Source organism: Ambystoma mexicanum, chromosome 5q (assembly GCF_040938575.1).
Source record: "Ambystoma mexicanum isolate Mex_15411 chromosome 5q, UKY_AmexF1_1, whole genome shotgun sequence".
Classification (NCBI taxonomy): Eukaryota; Metazoa; Chordata; class Amphibia; order Caudata; family Ambystomatidae; genus Ambystoma; species Ambystoma mexicanum.
The window spans coordinates 445368842-445390129 of record NC_090933.1 but is presented as its reverse complement, the minus strand read 5'-3'; the positions used below and the strand labels follow the sequence as shown (position 1 = coordinate 445390129).

Below are 21288 nucleotides of genomic sequence, written 5' to 3'. Positions count from 1 at the left end.
TTCGCCCGCTCGGTCCTCCTCCTTTTTCCGTCTCCCTCTCTCCCTATTGCCCCCTTTCTTTCCCTTTCTCCCCATTTTTCCTCGCCAGTGTTCCAGTCCTCTGCCAGCCTTTCTCTTCCTCTGTTCCGAGTTTGCTCTATTCTGTCAGCTGTGTACCAGACCTCAGCCTGTTTAACGGATTGCCTTTGCCAAACCCTTTATACCTTCCTGTCAGATGTGTACCGGACCTCTACCTGTTTTATTCGGATTGTCTCCGCCTCACGTCTGAAGCTCTACAGCCGTCATTGACTCTAACTTCAGCCTACCATTTCACAGTCTTCCTTCTGCTCCACGTTCCAGCCCACTCGAGCCTGTTCCACATTCTCTGGGAGGAAGTCTCTCAAGGGTTTTTTTGTGCCTTTGGCTTTTTCCCCTAGCGTGACATTCACGGAGGGTTTACCCCCGTCACACCTTTACGGTGGCACAGTGGCATCCTTCCGTGGACGTCTCTACCTCCATAAAAAAAAAAGGAGAGACCCACAAGCCACGAGAAAAGGAAAACCAAGAAGAAGGACGAAGGAGAGAAGTTGGGGGAGGGTGGTGAAACAGAGTCCTCTTGTGAAGAAGAGGATATGACCGACCCTAGTGACACAAACGCTGCAGTGTGAACCCTTTGATGACTAATCATGTATGCTTATGGGTTAACCAAACACCGCACTTCCAGGGCACGTTACTTCCACGTTGTATGGTTCTTTACTCTGAACCATACAGCATCCGTTACTTCTTTCTTATCTCACTGCTGCGGGATGCAAACTCTCCTCACGTTCCATATGACCGCCATCACCCCCGGCAGAAGGTGTGACGTCACCATTTGTCAAGGATATCCCAACAGAATGGAGCTCCCGGACCGAACACTTCCCCAACAGTCGTAGTGCCACCGTACTTCACACGTTTGCCTGTATATGTAAAACCAGGCACTGCTATCCCTGAGACGCATGAAAAGACTTTCTCTTCTCCAGGCTCACTTCACAGCACTTCGCCCTGCATATTTCTCCAATAACTTTGGGGCAGTTAATATTCTGTGCAGTACAGACCTCTGCTATAGGGGCTCTTCATAATACTTCAAACATTTCTTATGGGGGCACGCTAATGTTTTGGGGTCTGCACTGGGTTTCATGCTGATAACTTCTACAACTCCCAACTTCCTCCACATCTGGGACTGATTCTTACCAGGGCCGTTGGGGTTTTCTTCACAGCCTCTGTCCAAATACCACTCTTGCTTGCTTGACCCTGGGGCTCCACCTTTCTCTTTATTAGCCCGACTGCCCAACTGGAGTTTGTTTACTTCCAAATCTCTTGCGCTCTGCTTCACGTCTGCTAAGATTACTTCAACCTTTATACTTCAACCTTGTGGGGCCAGCACAACACTCTTGGGGTTTTAATTATCTTATGGGGATTCACTGGTTCATTTTTTCCAAACCCCCTTATCTTCCCTTTCTAACCCCCTGCTCTCAAGGGCCCCTGGGTGATGGGACTTCCTTCTGGATGACTGGGGGCTGAAGACACGTGTATTTGGGGAACTTTTTGCAATGTGAACTTCCCCGCACTCCCTCTCAGGCCGCACCAAAGAAGTGAAAGGCATGAAGAAAAATACCCGGCATATTAAGCACCAATACATGCATGTATCCTTTTGTGTTACGGGTGTGTGGCATTTTAGCAGAGTGCACGAAGAGCTACCATATGCATATTTTTTTTTTTAGGGTTATTTGTAAGCACTTTATAACAAGTTACATAAGCTATTAACTAGGAGAGACCACTGGGTCCCATCACCCAGGCTCAACTGACCAGGCTGGAACCCAGGGGCTAGATTCATTGCCAAACATTCCACAGGCTCACACAGCATTCCAAGCTAGGACACTGCAGCATTCCTGCAGTCATGCACTGGCAACAGGTACATTATAACAATTTCCCCCCTGCAAAATATCCTGTTTGTGTAGATTTTTTGTATATTTAATTAAAGTAAATCAATTAATTCCCTCATAGAAATCATGGGATGTGTTTTGTTGGCATTCGAAACTAACAAGCTCTTCCCAGTGTGTGTTTGAGCCACTGTAGACTAAGATTTGCCAAAAGAATAAATCCCAAAACCCTGTTTCCACATGTGTTCAAAAACAAAATTGTCCCTTTGTTCTCATTGTACACTGACCAAAACCACAAAGCCCTGCCTGTTTTTTTTTTAGGTGTGGCAAAAAAAATTTTCCCATTGCTTTGCTTTCCTCATATTGCATCTGTGGTAATAAATAAAAAAAAAATTCAAAAAAAGAAAACTATTTTGCCCTTTGAATCCCTTTTTTCAAAAAGTGCATTTTATCAGAATCCCTAAACGATTTTCCCATTGTGTTCCCACTCTCCGTCACTGGCCTCCAAGTCTCAGGGGACAAGTCTGATGATGTTTGGAGGGTGGGCGTTCCTGTGAGAACAAGTATTATAACCAAGTCAGCAATCACTGTGTGTCTTGAATTGATCTTTTTCTGTATGGATAGGTGATTTGAAAAGAAAGCTGCAGAAAATTGTGACTGCATATCTCAGTATTTACTCTGTGTTAGTGCCATTACGGAAGTCCTTTTTCTTCTTGTGTTGCCACAGCACTGGTGGCTGATGTTAGTCTGTCAAATTTGGTTTAAATAAATAAAATCTATATTCTTACTACACACAGGGCTGGTTCCTAGTCTATTGTGGCACTGGGTATTTGTTGGGATAAGGTGTGAGACGGGTTGGAGGCCTTACCAAACTGAACCTTAACAAAAGAGGGGGGAAGTTATTGTGTGCCACATTCTTCGAGGGAAAGGAACTCCCTGAGTTGTGTGACCACATGATAAACTGCAACAAAATGTACGACAAGCAAGTGCTGGGATTCCCACAGCAGGTAGCGAGCAAACGCTGCACTCCTTTCCTTCCAGCGACCGCATGTCTTACAACTATACCCATTTATCTTTAACAAGGACTAGCGTCTAGTCTCCATTTAAAAGCAGCTCCTGAACCCATGAGTTACACTGCCGGATAACCCCTCAAAAACATTTAGAGCACCAGAAAATTCAATTTACCCTTAATGAGCAATGGGTAAGGGGCTGATTAGCATCACTCGCCACACATTTCAGGTGAATTTATAGCGCCAACAGGCAAGCACAAAAGCACTGCCTCGGTAGTGCAAAGAAGGGGGCCAAATAGACGGGTAAACACTTTGCACATCAGTCCCAATGAGCATTTGGAGCACGATCACGGGGTAGGGGAGAACACATATGGCACTCCTGGGGTAAATGATCACCAAAATCAGTGGAGCGGGTGGCAGGGAGTGCGCGTGGTGTATGGATAGTGTTGGATGCTGGCTCGGCGGGGTATACATTAGGGGGATGTGCAACAATGTTCAACTTGAGTGGCAAGTGGCGTCAGGGCAATTAGATGTTGGTTGGGGAGTAGCAGGGCATGGCAGCAGCCAAACCCAGAGTTAGGCACCAGGGGTTGCTCTACAGCCGACACGAGGTGGTGGCAAATGGGAAGGTTAAAGTTGACACAAGCAGGGTTGCTCGGAGGCAACGGGAGCAGCATAGGTTGAGCCCTGTGTCACGCTTAGAAAACCATCCCCCTCATACAAACCCAATTATACTTCATGTCGATATATTGCCCAGTGTGTGTACAATGTGGGAAACACGCTTTTGTTCAGCGCTACAAATTGGGGTGCCATAGGTCCAGGGTGCTATCCTTCACACCAACACAAAGCCAGGGGGGGCAAGTATGGGTATTTGGGGCCTGGGTTTATTCGGCTGGACTTAAACATGGTGAGAGTAGTCGAAGAGCGCAATGTAAACAGCGTGCGACCAGTGGGTGGTCTGCAAAAGAGCCAATTCAATGTTTGGGATGACGGGGTAGTGGAATAGCTTTGAATAAAACGATGTTGCATTGCCAACTCGGAAGGTTTGGCCCAAATAAACCGCAGCCATGCAGTGCTGATGCCGCATCTACTCATGGTCACCTAATGCACTGTAAGGGGCACTCCAGGTGTGGCTCCAGATGCCGGGCAGCGTCCACCATCGGAGAAAGTGGGCCCCTCCTCACATACTGTTATGGGGGCACAAAATTACCCCTCCCACAGTTGCCCGGTGGGGCACAAAAAGCACAGGCTAAAGGTTCACATATGAGCAATAGGCAACTACCCAATACCTCTCCCAACAGTGGAAGACTGACACACCCGAAGGTTTCTGGCCCACCTGGGCCTCCAAGACTTCACACCGACCCAAAGCCTGACATATTGGCAATTGCCTCTAACAAGCGGGTTGAGGTAGTGAGAGGGCGCAGCTGGGGTTAAGGTAAGGGCGGGCAGGGGGATATCTGGGCATGGCCGGGGACGTTTCTTAAGGTTAGGGCAGGTCGGCAGATCAAGTGCACGTCTAGCCACCTTATTACCTGCATTGCTTACTGGAACGTCAGCTGGGGTGTGGGGGCAGCAGCCAGAATGGGCAATTAACTTATTTGGTCATTTCTTTGATATTAGATCAAAATATAGAATCACCTATGTTGCGCAGTTAGTTTTAATATAAAGTATAAAATAGAGGCAGATAGAATGGGTCCAAAATTGCCCATGCATTTCGGATATAATCCGTCTTCACGGCTGAAACCTTTAGTTACATTAGGTGATAATATATTTCAACAGAGCTTATTTAAAAAAGAAAAACGCAAACAAGTGTGGACATACACAATAACAAAGAACAATTATTAAAATACTGTTAGTAAATCAAGATGGTATTCACATCATCACTGTCATGGTCAATGTGTTGTCACAATGTTTACCATCGTACCTCAAACACTCCTTCAAAACTGAATGGAAGAAAAAAAGAAAATCAAGACCTTCTAGTTAGATCCGCACTCTCTGTCATGATGTAACTGAATTCCAAAATAAACATCAAGTATATTCACCTGCGTCTTTAGTAGGTCCTACTTGCTAGCCAGGATCAGATTCAAAATCTATGATCAAAAATAACAGTATTTTGAGTAGGGTCCTAGTTCACCCACTCAATCTGTGTGGGTTATTACCCATTGCATGGTGTAGCTATGTTTTGCAAAAGTCAAAAGTATGGTGGGACCGCCATCCCGCCATCCCCAATCTGTGTGAACAATCACTATCAAAATAAACAATGCAGTAAAACTGCAAGCGTATAAGCATCTCAACAACTTCATTCAATTTTGAACAAGGAGTGTTTATTGAGGTACAATGGTAATCATGGCGATGACACATTGACCTTGACTGATATGAATACCATCTGGATTTACTAACAGTATTTTAATTATGTTGCTTTATGTTTTTGTGTATGTCCATACTTGTGTTTTTATTTTATGATTGTCTCTGATGTTGAAATATATTGTCACCTAACGTAACTAAAGGGTTCAGCCCTGAAGACTGATAATACCAGAAATGCATAGGCAATTTTGAACCCATTCTATAACAGTACCTCTATTTTATACTTTATATCAAAACTAACTGCGCAACATACATGATTCAATATGTTTTTCTCAAATATGAAAGAAATGACCAAATGAGTTGTCTGGTACATAGTATGAGTTTAAAGCACTTTGAGGTCATTCTTTGAGCAAAGCTTGAGCGTGGGGTTCTTGCAGGGGCAACCCTGGAAATGTATGATTTGTAGGATTACAGCCATGTGTCAATGCCTTTCTTTGCGCCGCTGAGCTCTGATGGTGTAACTATTAGGATTTAGAAATACAGATAAGGATAATATTTGAATTAATTGAATAAGAGTATTAAGGAATTAGCAGTGCACACCTTCTTTTGGTTGCCAGTTGGTCTAATAGGTGTCGATTTCCTCGAATATGATGCAAATTATAGACTAGTTGTCTATTTAGGTTAATTTCTTACTACATTGAATAACAGAGAAAAAAGTGACTTTATATGGGATATTGAGTTGACAATACATTTTGTATACTGTATGGGAGGAAAGGTTGTTTAGGCTCCCTCCATTCCCTCTCTGCATGCACACTATGCTCGTCCCACGACTGCCCATGCGCCTGCGGCCAGAGGTGCCAGACAGCCTCGGGATGACACATACCAGTGCAACGTCCAGAAGACGGCGGATTACGGACTCCATTTTGTACTGAATCCGACTCCATTTTGTACATGCCAAAGCAGGCCTGACAGAAAAGCCAGCCTGCAGCTCTCCCTTGGCGCCGCGCACAGTTAGCCAGCTACTCCCCCCACCTCCTCCCCTCTGGTGTCCCTGCAGCTGCCCTGTTCTCACGGAAGACTGGGCACAAACAGCTACAAATTGAACACTGCATCTCTCGCCTTCCTCCTTCCACCACTGACCTGTGAATGACCGGGCAAGAGCCGGGGCCTGGAAAAAACCATTCATCTCCACAAACATGTCTCGTCACTTGCAGACTCTTCCCTTAAGATATATACTGTGTGGGGGAGTGGCCTGGAGCTCTGGCGACTTGGATGCTCCTTTAAGAGGCCTCTGATGGGCTGGTTGTGGTTCCAAATTCGATATGGGTTTAGCGCGGTGAAAATGCCAAAACCCGTCCTAAGGTGTCGGAACCTCTGCTGCACAAAGGATCGAAAAGCGGGGCTAGAGGTGTCTGGGAAGCCCTTATCCGAGCCGCGAAATCAGCAGCCACTCCGCCGCCCTCGTTCAAAATGGCAGGCAGAGCTTGTGAATCCCGCGACTCAGTGGAGCGGAGCCACGGAGAGACGCCCCTCAGGCCTGGTGAGCCCGAGCTGCGCTCTTGTGTGGGACCCGATGCGGCCCGACCACCCCGCAGTAAGCACTGCCTGGAGGCCCCCACCTACCGCTGCACGCAGAGCCCAGCGGGGGCACGCCTTCCCTGGGCTTCCCAAGCTCAGCACGGTGTACGCTCGTAAGCCGCACTGCCAGCCGTACTCTGCTGCCTGGGAACTCAACTACAGATGCAGATTTGGGCAAAACGCAGCATATTCGGGGGAGATCGCTCCAACTCCCGGGATCCCCTGGGCAGCAAGGGACCCCTTAATATCAAGCCGGCGCTGGCAGGAGGGGAATGCTGGCGCTGACCCCACCAGACCAATCTTCTACATAAGGGGACAGGACTCCTGAACAACCAGCACTGACCCAACAGGGGGTGCCTTGCAGCGCCAGAGGAGCCTTCCCCCGGCACCACTCCAGCTACGGACTACATCAGCTCCAGATGAAGGTGAGCTCCCGGCTGGCCCAGGAGATTTACTACTGCCAACCTCAAAATAGTATCTGCGGCCTCCCCGGGCCGCCCTCTGGCTCCACACCTGGGCGAAATCGAGATGCAGCCTTCAGAGTGGCTCCTCTCCACCACCAAGGAGCCCACATCCTCCAACACGACCAAGCCTCGGCAGGCCCTGCCTGGATGCCCCCTTTGGGTGCTGGGTGCCATTAGAGGCGACTACTTCCTCCTTTTCGTGGCTCTTCCTTCCTGGGGCGCCCCGGCCCACTTTGCTCCCCCCCACCGCCACGGCACAACGGTAGGTGGCTGCAATCTACAGAAACTTATCCCAGCGAACGCCATCTACAGAACTGTGACTCCTACTTCAACATTCTTCACGCACAAAGCGTACTTACCAGCGTCCCCCACCTACACCCAGGAGAGACCCCAAGACCTCCTCCCGGACACTGGATTTAGAACAATGGCGAAGCAATGGAAAACGGGCAAGAACTCAAATATCGCCTCCATGTTCTCAACCACGGACAAGGTGAAAAAAAAAAACAACCCCCTCAAGCTCACCCCACAAAAAGCTCAAGAAGACAGACTCCCTGGCCACCAAAGAAGACATACAGGCTTTTATGGCCGATATTAAGTCTGAATTCAGATCCTGCATGACAGAGCTTACCACCAAGCTAGAACATACTGACCAAAGGGTGAATGAATGGAACAAAGGCTGGGGGAGATCGACAACCGCTCCCAGGATCAGGCGGCCGCATTGGGGGGAAGTCCAACGCACTATAAGAACCCTACAAGATAAAATGCGAAATACTAGAGTTCAAACAAGAGGATCTGGAAAACAGGTCTCGGCGAAACAACCTCCGAATTCGTGGGATCCTGTCCTCCGTGTTAGACAAAGACCTGGCGGATTATGTGGGGGACTTTTTCCAATCCTTGCTCCCACACCTGGACAAACCACAACTCCTCTTAGACCGAACTCAGATTGCGTCCACGACGGGGGGTGAACTCGGACCTGCCTCTGGATGTTATAACAAGAGTACACTTCTTCACTACAAAGGAAGCAATTTCAGCAATCAGCCGCTCCTGTGACGAACTTTCCTTCCAGGGGTCACCTCCCCAGATCTATCAAGGTATCTCTCTACTCACCCTACAGAAGAGGAAATTTTTCTGACCCTTAACGCTCTTTCCGCAAGAGCAACAGATCCGGTATAGATGGCTATTCCCGACTGCCCTACAATTTTTTCATACAATGGCACACTATGCAGAATTAGCCACCTTGAAGACGCTAGCAAAATCATGCGACCTTCACACCCAACGAGGATACTTCACCAAGATCAGAGGATCCTATAGGTCAGGAAATGGCCGCTCTTCCGAAGCAGAGACGATCCTCATGGTCAAAGGTTCCGCGAAGCAATAGAAGAAAATAATAGAGCGCAGACCATATTCTGCAGAGACTTGCCCTATGCCGGGCCATCTTCTAAGCACCGCTGCAGAAGAACCTCACCAACCTTGACCCAGCCATATATAACCACAACAGATGCAACGGGCCCTACCCACAGCCTATGCCCATTTCCAAGGCACATTCCATCTATGAGTCCTTGGAATTCCGTTCCACACGGATCAAAATGGCCCTGTTGGCCAGGGGGGGGGGAGCTACGCTCACAAAGTTAGCACCCCCACCAGCTAAAGTTACGCTCCCCTGTTAGGGGCGTATGTTAAAACCCCAGGAGCAGGGTGACCCATGGCTAACATACCCCCAAGATGTCGGTTAACCCACACCCTTCCGACCTCATCCCCCGAACTTTTCAGCAGGGGAGGACCAAGCGCAGGAACATCAAACCTTGAAATTCCTCACCCTGAATGTCAATGGACTGAACTCTCCCGCCAAACGGAAGTCAATCTTAAAAAAAACTCCAAGATGAAGACGCAGCAGAGGCCCTGATACAGGAGACCCATTTGCTATCGGAGGATTGGGGTGTCATGATCTCTGCTTCCAAAAGGTCAGGGTTTTCCCAACTCCCTTGGAAGCAGATCCATAACCCAGGTTCCGAGGGCCAACCAGTCCCAATTGGGACCTTTTGGACCCAGTCCTGGCGCCAGTGGCACCAGGCTCATAAATGTGCCCAGTCCCAGCGCTGGAAGCGCCGGGCTCATAATGCTTGGGTGGACTTACCTGCAGCAGACCATGCTGCTTACTTGCCTGCCAGCTGAGCCTCTGATCCTCTTCTGTTTGGAACTACTTTTCCTGTTGGGCGGGGCAGGAGCCACTCCCTAGATTCAGAACACTGGAACTCTTCTGGAAAGCAGGAACTCTTTTCTTACCTAGGCGTGGCTGTGGAAGGAGACACCTCAGCACTACAGGAGGCTATTTAAACCACACCCGGTGGATGAATCTTGCTTTGCGTTATTCTGCATCCTCTGCAGCAGAACGCTCATTGTGTCTTCTACATCGGATCCTGAGCCTAAGGAAAAAGGCTTACCATCCTGAATCCAGTCTTCAGCAACACCTATAAAGACAAGAAAGAACAGGTTAGCATTCCGGCATCTGAAAGACAAAGGCTTACCTACTCTTCGTGCGCTCCGGAGGTCTTCACACTGCATTCCGGCATCTGAAAGACAAAAGCTTACCGACTCTTTGCACGCTCCGGAGGCCTTCGGCGCTGCATCCTGCATGTGAAAGACAAAACAAGGTGCGTTTAAAGACATTGGGGAACTTTAATACTCACGTGCCATTACTCCTTTCCACATCAACCCCAGTGGGTATTCCGGCACCCTGCAGCCGCTCCGAACTCGTACCTGCAAAATAAAAGACAGTTAGAGCGCATCATGAAGCAGGCAACAAGCGCTTACTTACATGCTTCCAGGCGCTTCTATTCATCATACGGACTCCATCTTCAACTCACTTCAGCCCGTCATCCGCCATCGCCGGAACCTGCAAAACAAGAGACATCATTGCTAAAGACTTTAAAGACAATAGAATTACTCGAAACTTACCGTTCGTGCAGTAAACGACGGACAGCAGTCCTCTGAAGTCAAGAGGCCTGCGCTACCGATCCAGTGAAGAAACTGGTTACAGCACCCTGCCCCGAGGCAGATGGAGAGCTCGGCATTCACTTACCTAAGACATCTTACTCTTGAAGTCAGGCATACAGTGCACAGAGGTCCAGCCCAAAGAGCCAACCGGGTGCTACACATCACCTTTGAAGATACGGTAGTCGCCCAGTCAAGACCGGCGCCTCTGCGAGAATCAGGTGAGCGTTACATGGGGACGGCTTCGTTCCAGATCTTTCCCGCTTCAGTTTTTTGCCTCAAGGAGCTCCAAGAAAAATGGCACAGCAATCCTTTTCAGAAAAGGCTTGAACCCCCAGATCTGGATACTAAATCATGGCCGGAAGGCCGATTTGTGGCAGTCAAATGCCTGCTGTTGGGAGACCTGTACACTTTTGCGTCAATATACGCCCCCAACTCCGGGCAATCAGCTTTCTACGACTCATTGGGCACCGCTTTATCCCACTTTATAGAAGGCCAAGTTATAATTGGGGGGAGACTTTAATGGAGTGCCGGACCCTACATTGGATAAATCCCACTCCCAGAGATTTTATTCAGGTGCTCACCCTCCTACGCATGCTCAGAACACTCGAAGTAGTAGACTTGTGGCGGATACTCCACCCCTCTGAGAAAGACTATTCTTTCTATTCATATGTCCACCGAATCTTCTCAAGAATTGACCTTCTCCTGACATCCGCCCAGCTGCTCACCTACACCGAGGAGGTAACCATCAGCCCCCGGATCCTGTCAGACCACGCCCCAGTAACCATGGAAATCCGTGCACACGTACCAAAGCCCAATTCTCCTCCCAAATGCTTAATGTATGATCCAATCCTTAATGATATGCCGCTTAGGGACAAGACCGCAAGGGCGATCAAAAACTTTTTCTGAGAAAACCGGGTAGAAGACACCTCCCCCACAAACACATTGGACATTCTAAAGGAGGTAATCAGGGATGAGCTAATTGCAAAACAAGTGGTATTCCATCGTGACAGACGCCAGGCCCACCTAGCCCTGGAAGAGGAACTTAAAGTAGCAGAAGAGACTCACAAGAAAAAAGGCTAGTCCCCCAAGACGCAGCGAGCCATCCGCATTCCCACTATGCCGAAAACACAGCTCAACTCATGGCCAAAGCCAAACAATTTTACTATGTCAAGAACAGTAAGGCAAGCAAGCTGCTTGTAGCTAAATTAGCCAAAGCAAACCGCAACAGCACTATCACCGGTCTCCGAGAGCCACAGGGGGCGATTCAATATGCAGAATCAAAAAAACTACAACTGGCTGTGGACCTTCTGACCCAAGTAACGACGGTGCCCTCGCGGAACCAGAACAAACAGAGTACCTATGGGAGGCGGCCCTCCCCCAACTGAAAGACTCGACAAGAGAAAGCTTGGAAGGCCCAATCACAGGTGAGGAGTTCGAGGAAGCGATTAAGTCCCTCAAATCCCGGGCCCCGGGCCTGATGGCTTTTCCACGAGGTTCTACAAAATCTTTAACCCCAGCTGGTACCCCCTCTTGGTGGCACTCTTAAACTCCTTTAGAGAGACAGGGACAGTGACCCCCTCAATGCAAGAATCCACCAAGATCCTCCTACCTAAGCCAGGGAAAGACCCAAAAGCTGATAGCCCTCCTGAATATTGATGCCAATCTATACTCCAAAATCCTCGCCAACCACCTAGCGCGCACCCTACCTGATATAATCCACTCTGACCAGACCGGCTTTATTCTAAACAGAGCTGCAGGCAACAACGTGCGCAGAGCCCTGAACCTAGTCGACTTAGCCAGCCGAAACACCCAGGGGTTGGTGTTGATGGCTCTTGACACCACCAAGGCATTTGACAGGGTGGACTGGTCCTTCATGCATCTTACCCTGGAGGCCTTTGATTTTGGCCTGGCATTCCAGGCAATGGTCCTGGCTAACTATAAAGTGCCAAAGACTCCTCAGAATCAACAGCTCATTCTCCGCCCCGATCTCCCTGACCTGCGGGACCAGACAAGGCTGCCCCTTATCCCCATTGCTATTTGCACACATCATGGAACTGTTTGCCCAAAGAATTAGATGGAACAGCCACATGAAGGGCCCCCAGACCACTCTGCCCCAGCATAAAATTGCCCTATACGCAGATGACGTGTTGCTCACGATCTCGGAACCCCGCTACTCATTACAGCATGCCCTATCCGAAATAACCAGCTACGGCGAGGTCACTGGCTTCGCCATGAACTTTAACAAATTAGTGGCCCTGAGCATAGGTCTCTCCACGGAGGAACAGGGAGGTCCTGATCCCGATGTGCCCAATAGTATGGAAGAAGAAGTCCATTCCCTACTTAGGTGTTCAGATTCTGGCAAACCCGAGCGACACATTTCAGGTTAACTTTCCCAAGCTCTTCCGGGAACTGGAGGGAGACTTGAAACGCTGGGCAACCCAGGAAATTTCTCTGATGGGGCGCATAACGGCCTGCAAAATGAACCTTCTACCAAGATTCCTCTGCGCCTGCTCGCCCCTTCCAGTGGCAATCCCAACTCCCATCCTCGGCGACTTACAAAGGAAGATGCTCTGATTTATCTGGAGGGGCCAAAAAGCCAGAATCCCCCAAAAGACATTACTAGGGGACGCAAGACCCAGGGCACAGTGGGTCCCCGACCTGCAGGCCTACAGGGCGGCAGCACAACTAGCACACATTTGCGCATGGAAAATAACCTCTGACCGCCCTAGATGGGTGGAACTTGAGCAATCACGGCTCCCGCTCCCCCTCCGATTTCTTCCGCACATCCCACCCTCAGATAGAGAACGCGGGGAGGGTCTCCTGCTGGCGACCAAACACACATTGACCTCCTGGGACTGGGCGCTGGGCGCTGAGGTGCAAGGGAATCCCGAGGGGACTGAGCCCCCGATTTCCAATTTTCCACAACCCAACCTTCTCACCCGGGACACATCCGTGAAACTGTGAGAACTGGATAGCGGGAGGCCTCGAAACTTTGGACCAACTATATGAGGGTGTCCTCCCCTGCACGTTTGAACAATGTAAGGAGCGGTTCCAAGTCCAGGAAAGAGACAGGTTTACATACTTTCAGCTACACCACTGGTGCCCCCATCCGCAAACTCTCCAAGCAGCTACGCGCCCCCTCATAGCCCTCAAACTAACCCTCAAGGACCTCCCGACCGGGGGCGGAATATTTTTGGGAACATTTTGGCCACAAGGACCCAGGCTATGGCCCAGTGGAAAGCATACTTGGGACACCCGATAGAAGACCAAGCTTGGGTGGACATTTGGGCACAGACTCATGCAGCATCCACTTGTGTCACCAATAGAGAATGCATGTATAAAATTCTGCTGCGCTGGTACTGCTCCCCCCTCAGGCTCCACCACATGAATCACTCCATCGACCCCCTTTGCTGTAGAGGATGTGGCTGACCGGGCCTCTTTTTCTACATGTGGTGTGCATGCACCAAGGTTCAACAGTTCTGGAAACTATGCCTAGCGGCCATTGAACAGATCACCCGGATTCCGCTCCCCCTTGAGCCCGGACCCGTTCTTTTGGGGACCCCGATCCCAGAGATCTACCCATGCTCACAAAACAAAGCCAAACTATTAACTCAATGCCTCCTGGCGGGCAAAATAGTGACCCGTCCGCCTCTGGAAAGCCCCAGACGGCCCCTCGATGATCCAATGGTGGAGGAAACTATGGAACATTTTGATTGTGGAAAAAGTGGCAGCAGCAAAGGCCGGATCCTTCCACTGCTTTCAGAATATCTGGGCCCCCGTACTGGAATATGACCAGAGATTCCCCGCTCTGACTTAGAAGCCCACAAATGCCCGGCGAGTCTTGGGAGACCACGACGCCACCTGAAAGGGACAGCATAACCGAAGAAAACAGAAGCACAAACTTGCGGAAAGCATGCCCATATCAAGGGCCATGGAGGGTGGTGGGTGGGGAGGATGCGGAGGTGTTGTGTTACAGGCTTCATTTATCATAAGCTTTGTCACCTTGCCTTGGTTTAAAATAAACATATTTAAAAAAAATAAGATTTATCGTGTGTAACCCTCCAACCCCACACCCCTTTTAATGTAACAGATGCATGCCCCACGACTGTGTGCCACCCTTGTTCACCCAAAACGCTAATCCCCTCTGTGTTTGTGTATAAGGGGGCTGTCTCTATGAGATGTAAGAGAACGATCAATAATTAACCTAAATCAATTGCAATGAATATGATATCATATTCCACATGTCTGTGTCCTATAATGTTGGTTACATATCATTCACTACCAAAGACCCCCGCAAATGTATGAGATGCTAGGTGACTCGCTTGTTATGATGCAAAATGTATGATCCGCATGCTCACTCGTTTTTCAGTACTGTGTATACTCCCAAACGTATTCAGATGTTATAAGATTCTTATGTACAATATAAATGGTGCGGCCACGAGACTAATGTAAATAAAAGCCATTCTGTAGCGCAGGTAACCACGGCATATGTGATAATAGTAAACATGATCGAACCCCATATCAATGGTTTATGTATAATTCCACTGATCAAACTGAGCCAGACTTGAAGAACCAAAGGGCCTTCTCTCCCCTCTCCAGCATCGCCGCACACAAAGGGTGCACAGCCCCCACCCGTTTCTCCCTTCCTCATGACAGTGCAGCTACTGGAGGCCCAGGTCTCACTAATGCCTTAATGCAACAACTTTTTCTTCTCCCACTTCTACTAGGCCCTCACAGAATGTCACCTCCCGCCCCCTAACACACAATGACCCCCATACCTGTCCACCCTTTCAGGTGAACCAAACAAATGTATGTATAGATAAGTGTGAAATATATGATTCTCCCCACTCCCCCACTGTCAGGATGCGAATGATGTTTTTTATGATTGTCTTTTCATTGCATACTTTGAAGTGGTGTCTAGATTAGAGAGTTAGTATCAGGCACCTCACACTGACCAGCCCGGCTGAAGCACGTGATGTCTGCCTTCCCGCCAAGCAACTATCCAATCATCAGGAGGAGGCGCCTACACAACTATAGTGTATTTGGGACTCTACCAATGAGAATGTAATTAATGTAACATGTGTAGTGACGTCATTTATGATGCTGTAACCCTTTAATACTGTTAACGTGATGTTGGGCAGAGTGCTCTTGGAGTTTGCAGAGTTCTCTGCTTGCACTATTTTGGTTTTAGATAAAAACTTTACTTTTACTCGCACCCGCACTTGGTCTTGGTCTCATTCCCTCCTGGGGTGTGTCCATTATTGACTCTCATTGGGGAGTTTTAATTGCATTTTGGGGGACTCACTTTCAATACAGTTTTCTGTATCAATTCAATACATATTTGGTATCCATGTAATGCACTTTGCACTTTTTTATTACATAAACACAGGGACATCATTTAGGGGTCGCATTGCTACCCCTAAAAAAACACACAAAAACCGTTTTTTTTACAAATTGAAGCTCCTGGGCTGCGGCTAATGCCATGTGGCTATTTAAGCTATTTTTCTTTCGGGAAATTCCATACAATAATTGCTAGACTCATTAAAGGATTATTTCAGGCACACTTCAGGGGACGAGTCACCGATTTAGTGTGTTCTTAAACACCTCAAATTCACAATGCAGACAAAATCCTCCACAAAGCATTTAGAGTAGAATAAGCATTCATTTCGGACAATATATTTTGCATTTCGCAAGTTGAAGTTATAGCATGTTTTTTTCTGCCGATACATATAGTGATCCATTCTAGTATGAAATGTATATCACGTTACAGTAATATTGTAACCATATTTTTCATAGGGTACTTAGAAACAATTCTATGGGATGCCACTTCCTGTTTTGTCAAGTCATGTTCCATTGCTTCTGTGATGTCACTTGGGGCGGGGTCAAATTACATCACTTCCTGTTATGTTATCAGAGGTCAAGGGGCATGTGATGTCACTTCCACTGCCCCTAGCTTTTTGGTTAAAGGACGTCCATGCATAAACAGTGGCCGGGATATTTATTATTGTTTCTCCTCCCCTTATTTCGGATCGAAAAGATGGATCCAACAGACCATTCATTACCTTGACTTAGAAACGGTCAGAGGGCCTGAGGTTTCCATCACAGAGTCGCTGCAAGGGAGAGCAACTGGGCCCTATGGAGAAAGTAGCATCATGGGCGGAAGCACAAAGCAAGGTAACAGATTAGGGGGGACACCAGTGAAGCAGCAAAATGACTGAACTCCCAACACATTCACCGGACATAATCACTCGAACGTGCACACCCAAAGGGAGAAATCTTTTGCCACTCTTTATTGAGCATTGCCATACGGACAATGGAGAAACTTGTGCATGAGGGAAATACGAGGTGTGCGCACGGCATGCGTGGTGATCTGTGCGAATTTGTTATAGCCCCGGTATTTAATCCTGGGACTTTCGTTAACAACGTCGTTTTTATGGGTTTCTTTGAGCTTGATGAGAGGTAACTGTTTGCATTAATATAATGGTCTTGAACTCGGCTAGTTCGACTCCAATTCGCAGCGGCCCCCACTATTCCGTGCCGATGTGACAAACGCACGCCTTCTTGGGAACGCCAGTTTTTGAAAAGGCGGTATTAAAATAATTGGGTGCAAGACGAATTCGCTGGGTGACACCGAGGAAGGGGAAACGAACGAGTAATTACACCGGTGTAAACTGTTTAATGCATGGAGCGGGGAGTTAGAATAATCTGGCAAGTCTGCCCAAGCGGGAAGCAAGGGTTGCAAAAACTAAGGGCAGGAACGAGCACATTGAGCTGGTAAAACTTTGATTTGACAAGAGGTGAATTACAACACTCACGGCGGTGGAGCCCTTTTTCACGGCCTCCTGCGCATATTCCACCTGGAACAAGTGTCCGTCTGGAGAGAAGACTGTGATCGCCCGGTCATAACGTGACGACATCTTAACGTCCCTGCACAGCAGTGATCCTCTTGCAGCACACCTTCCTAATCAACTAAACCGGCACTGCGGAGAAATTGTGGCATTTATTGGCGTGTAGCGTTGGGGGCGGTACTAGCGTTAATCCAACAAAACATTAGATACCGAGAAGTGGTCCAATAACATCTTTGACACGTCTCATCCAGCCCTAGCTGTTCATTTAACAGGGATTTGCATTCTGGGATTGTAGTTTTAGTCTTCCCCCAAATGTGTGTACTGCAAATCAAATGCTAATTGGCATGGCTAAACAAGCAAACACTGACTACTAGTCAGCGTGTTTGTCAGCACTGCCTCCTTACTCTGTGTGGTGATTGTGGAGCAGAGATGACACCGCGCAGGCCGTGTCTGTCAAATGTGAGTGATGGATCGCGAGTGTTTCTCTGCATTGTGGCATTCGTAGTTTTGCTTTTCATTTATTATTGCAGAGCTGTAAGGGACCGACTGGAAAACAGGAATCCGGCCTGGATGCACTGTTCACACTGGGCACTGCAACAACTTGAGGTGTCGGAAGTCAATTGTGGATTTGTTGTATTATTCATTAACTTTGCTTGTTTTTTTCCTTATTGAAAGCAGACATCCAGCATATTGTTTTGCATAGGTATACACAAAATGTGCATTTTTTCTTAGAAGAATTTGCTTTTTTTGCTTTCAACAGACAGCCTTAATGTCTTTAAATATACAGATATGGCTTTCACAAATTAAACTTGTTGGTGAGACCTGTTGTTTGGACTTGGCTTTAAAATGCATATGGGCAAACACAAATAGCACCCACCGCTGGCTATTGGGCCGGCTCTCGCCAGACTCATGATCCTGCACCAGATGTGTAGCCAAATCTCTGGATCCGGCCAGAGTCAGCACTGGGGGAAAAAAAGGAGACGGGGGAAGCGTGCCCGCAAGCAAACTGTAACTTCCTCTGGTGACCCCATGCAAGGGGTCGCTAGAGGAAGTTACTGTCCTCAGCCACAACCCGGTTTATTTATTTATGCAATGTTTGTCGGATACCTGGTATCCGACAAACATTGCATTAATAAGTAAATAGCCTTATTAACAAATCACACACGATGCAGCCACCCAACTGCTTTCAGAGAGGAGCTGCAGGAGCTGTGCCGGGTGTGGTTCAAGTAAAAGAAAACGTTGCTTATGGCGGACAGAAATCACCCTGTTAATAGTACCCAAAGTGGATTTAAAAAAATAAATAAAATGGCATGCAAATTGTGCATTTTAAAGAATATTTACTCAGCAACACTGGTCAAAACTATTATCCGCATAATGAAGTAACTCATCACCAGTGCCATGGAAGTGATTTAAAGTGGAATTGATATATAGCTTGGATAAGAAGCAGCATGAAAGAAATAGCGCCGTTTTAAACTATTATTTTGGACATTTCCTTTGATCGGAGGACAACTGCAAGCTCCCCCTCCGTAAATCCCTACTCCACGGGCACCGCCCCCCAAACTCCGTCCCCGGCCCTTGTGGGATCCCCCACCAATTATTTCTTATTTCCACCACTGGTAGCAACCCCAACATTAGCACTTTGAATGAAGAGTAGACATTTTGCACACGAAAGGCACCCTGGAGGTGAACTTGCACAGTGATGAATTTTCCATTATTTCCTGCCTGGTGGGCATTGCTTATGTCGCAATCAAGCTGTAAAGCACAGCTTCAAAGAATGCCACAGAATAAAAAATGCACTTGCTAGCTGGCATGAAACCCGTTAACGACAACTCTGGCCAACACACCGTAGCAGCTCCTGGCTTCAGAGTCTTGAAACTGAAACTGCCGTCCCACGGGAGATATAACATCAGAGTTATTGCCTGACAACTGGACACAGCCCACAGACTATCAGCCCAGGATAAGTCTTGGTGGGTGGCAACACTTGTGGTAAACTTAGTGGTACCCATTACTCTTCTCTACCAGCCCAAGGTGTTGCGTGTTGCCAGGTTTCCCTTCTGGCCCCAGTGAGCCCCCCTTGTCAATTAGCACACACTGAGACGTGCTTACATTCCAGGCTCCACGGTCGCTCGGACGAGGCCGTGGAACGCCCCGTTTATTTAAAGCGCATGTGGCGGAGTTGCATCACTCCGCTGTGTGCGTGTGCCCTTAAAGGGGCAGACACCACAATCATCCTCTTTCATCAGACAACAAAAGAGGTCAAATACAAACATTCCAAAAACATTACTTGAACCCAAAAATTGACACCCCCCCTTTAATCACATTCCTCCCAGTCCCACAAGTCACTTGTCAGCACATGGGCTGGGCCCACAGTTAAGGGGTCCAAAACATAGTCATTGAGATGGGCAGGCATCCCCCTCCCGACCCTTTGGGGATACCTCCTGGCCGCCTCCCAGATCGGGCCCTCCTCACTGTGTCCCCTCGACCTGGGGAACTCGGTGGATGGGCCAGGCCACCGCCCTCGTCCGGTACATCACCACAGTCTCTTCTTTGAATCGCCTCCAGCCTGGTCTCTCCAACTTTCTTGAAGAAGCTGGCATTGCGGGTGACAGGGGCAGTCCTGTCTGATGCAGTCACCATGGAGCCCCGCACCACCACCACGTCCATTGGACCAGGCTCATAAGTTAAAGACAGCTTGCCTTGAGGGTGCCGGTTCTTTGCAAGCACTTCATCCGCCGGAGCTAGCTGCTGGGGCCGGAGTCCTCTCCTCATGTTCTCTCCCTCTGTCCTGAGTCTCCTCTCACGTTCCACCTGGGCATCCTCAATGACAGCTGGTTCCCGCTCCTGCACATCAGGGAGCAAACCCCTTGGGCATCGTGAAACGTCACCTCTACTGGTGCCACTCCAGTGGATGCATGCAGTGTGACCCTGTATTTCCTCAGGAACTGATACAAAGCCTGCTGCAGGCAGTGACCTTGGCTGTGTGCGATTCGAAACACTTAGTTTAACGTTCTCGTAAACCTTTCTGCTTCACCATTTGCACAGGGCCAAATGGTTGTGATCTTCCGATGTTGTATACCGTACTCCCCCCATCAGCTGGGTGAAACTGTTCCGCTGGATGGGTGGTCCATTATCGGAACACATGGTCTGGGGCAGGCCACGGGTTGCAAAAATCTTCTCTAGGGCCACAGCCACCTTCTCAAAAGAGACTGAGTTGATGAACTCGACCTCAGGATACCGCGACCATTCGTCGACGACTACCAGGAAGTGAGTGTCACGGCCTGTGGACCCAAAGTCAGCATGGACACTCTCCCAGGGCCTCGTTCCTCGGCATGGTTTCGATCAGGGGCTCCTTCTGTGCAGGGGCCGCCACCTGGCACCACACACAGGCTAATTCAAACTCCTCCATCCGTCTCTCAAGGTCCGGGAACCATACCTTCTGTGGTAGCCAGGCCATAGTATTGGCAATGCTTTTATGGCTCTGGTGCGCCAACTCAATGACTTGGGGGACCTTGCACATCGGTATTACTATGCAATCACCCCGGAGTAAAGGTCCTGACTCCACAAAAGCCAGTTCATCCATGACCCTCCACAGTTGTTCCAACGTGGCTCTTGCCTCCTGAGTCCTCTGGGCAAGGGTGTCCACCACCGACCTCTATGACCTGTGCTGAAGGGCCGCCTTTAGAATGGTGAAACACTCTTCCTCGGCCGCCGCCTGTTCCAACTCCTGGATGGGCACCGAGTTAGGGGCTGCCGCCTCTACCACCAGCATCATGTTCTTCTGTCTCATCTGCACTGATGTTTCCACGTCCTTCTGGCTTGCCTCTGGGGTGCCTAGACAGGTAGTCTGCAGCTTTGTTACTGCCTGGCCGGTACACCACGAAACCTCTCGATGCATGCTGGAGGCTTGGAAAACAAACCAACCATGATCGGTAGTAGGGGCTTGTGGCCAGTTACCACCATCACCGGCCATCCCAGCACATACAAACAAAAGTGTCGACATCCCCACAGGACTGCCAGGGCCTCTCTCTCGATTTGGGATTATCGCTGCTCGGTCTTCGATAGTACCTTGCTCGCGTTTGCAATCGGCCGGACCTCCCCATTTGCGCCTGTCTGGGTAAGGACTGCACCCAGACCAAACGGGCTGGCGTCCACCACAATCTCTGAAGACAAGGACAGATCAAAGAATGCCATG

At 48.8% G+C, this 21288-nt stretch overlaps 1 protein-coding gene across 3 annotated transcripts in view; it reads right to left on the bottom strand.

The window, feature by feature from the left end:
* The window catches only part of PSMA8 (proteasome 20S subunit alpha 8), a 418402-nt gene extending 401174 nt beyond the window's left edge, over window positions 1–17228 (bottom strand). For all 3 annotated transcript variants that reach the window (XM_069620937.1, XM_069620939.1, XM_069620938.1), the window contains exon 1: window positions 17064–17228. In XM_069620937.1, the coding sequence (XP_069477038.1) occupies window positions 17064–17165 (102 nt within the window). In that variant the 5' untranslated portion in view covers window positions 17166–17228. The remainder of the gene's footprint in view (window positions 1–17063) is intronic.
* Between the last annotated feature and the right edge of the window lie 4060 nt (window positions 17229–21288).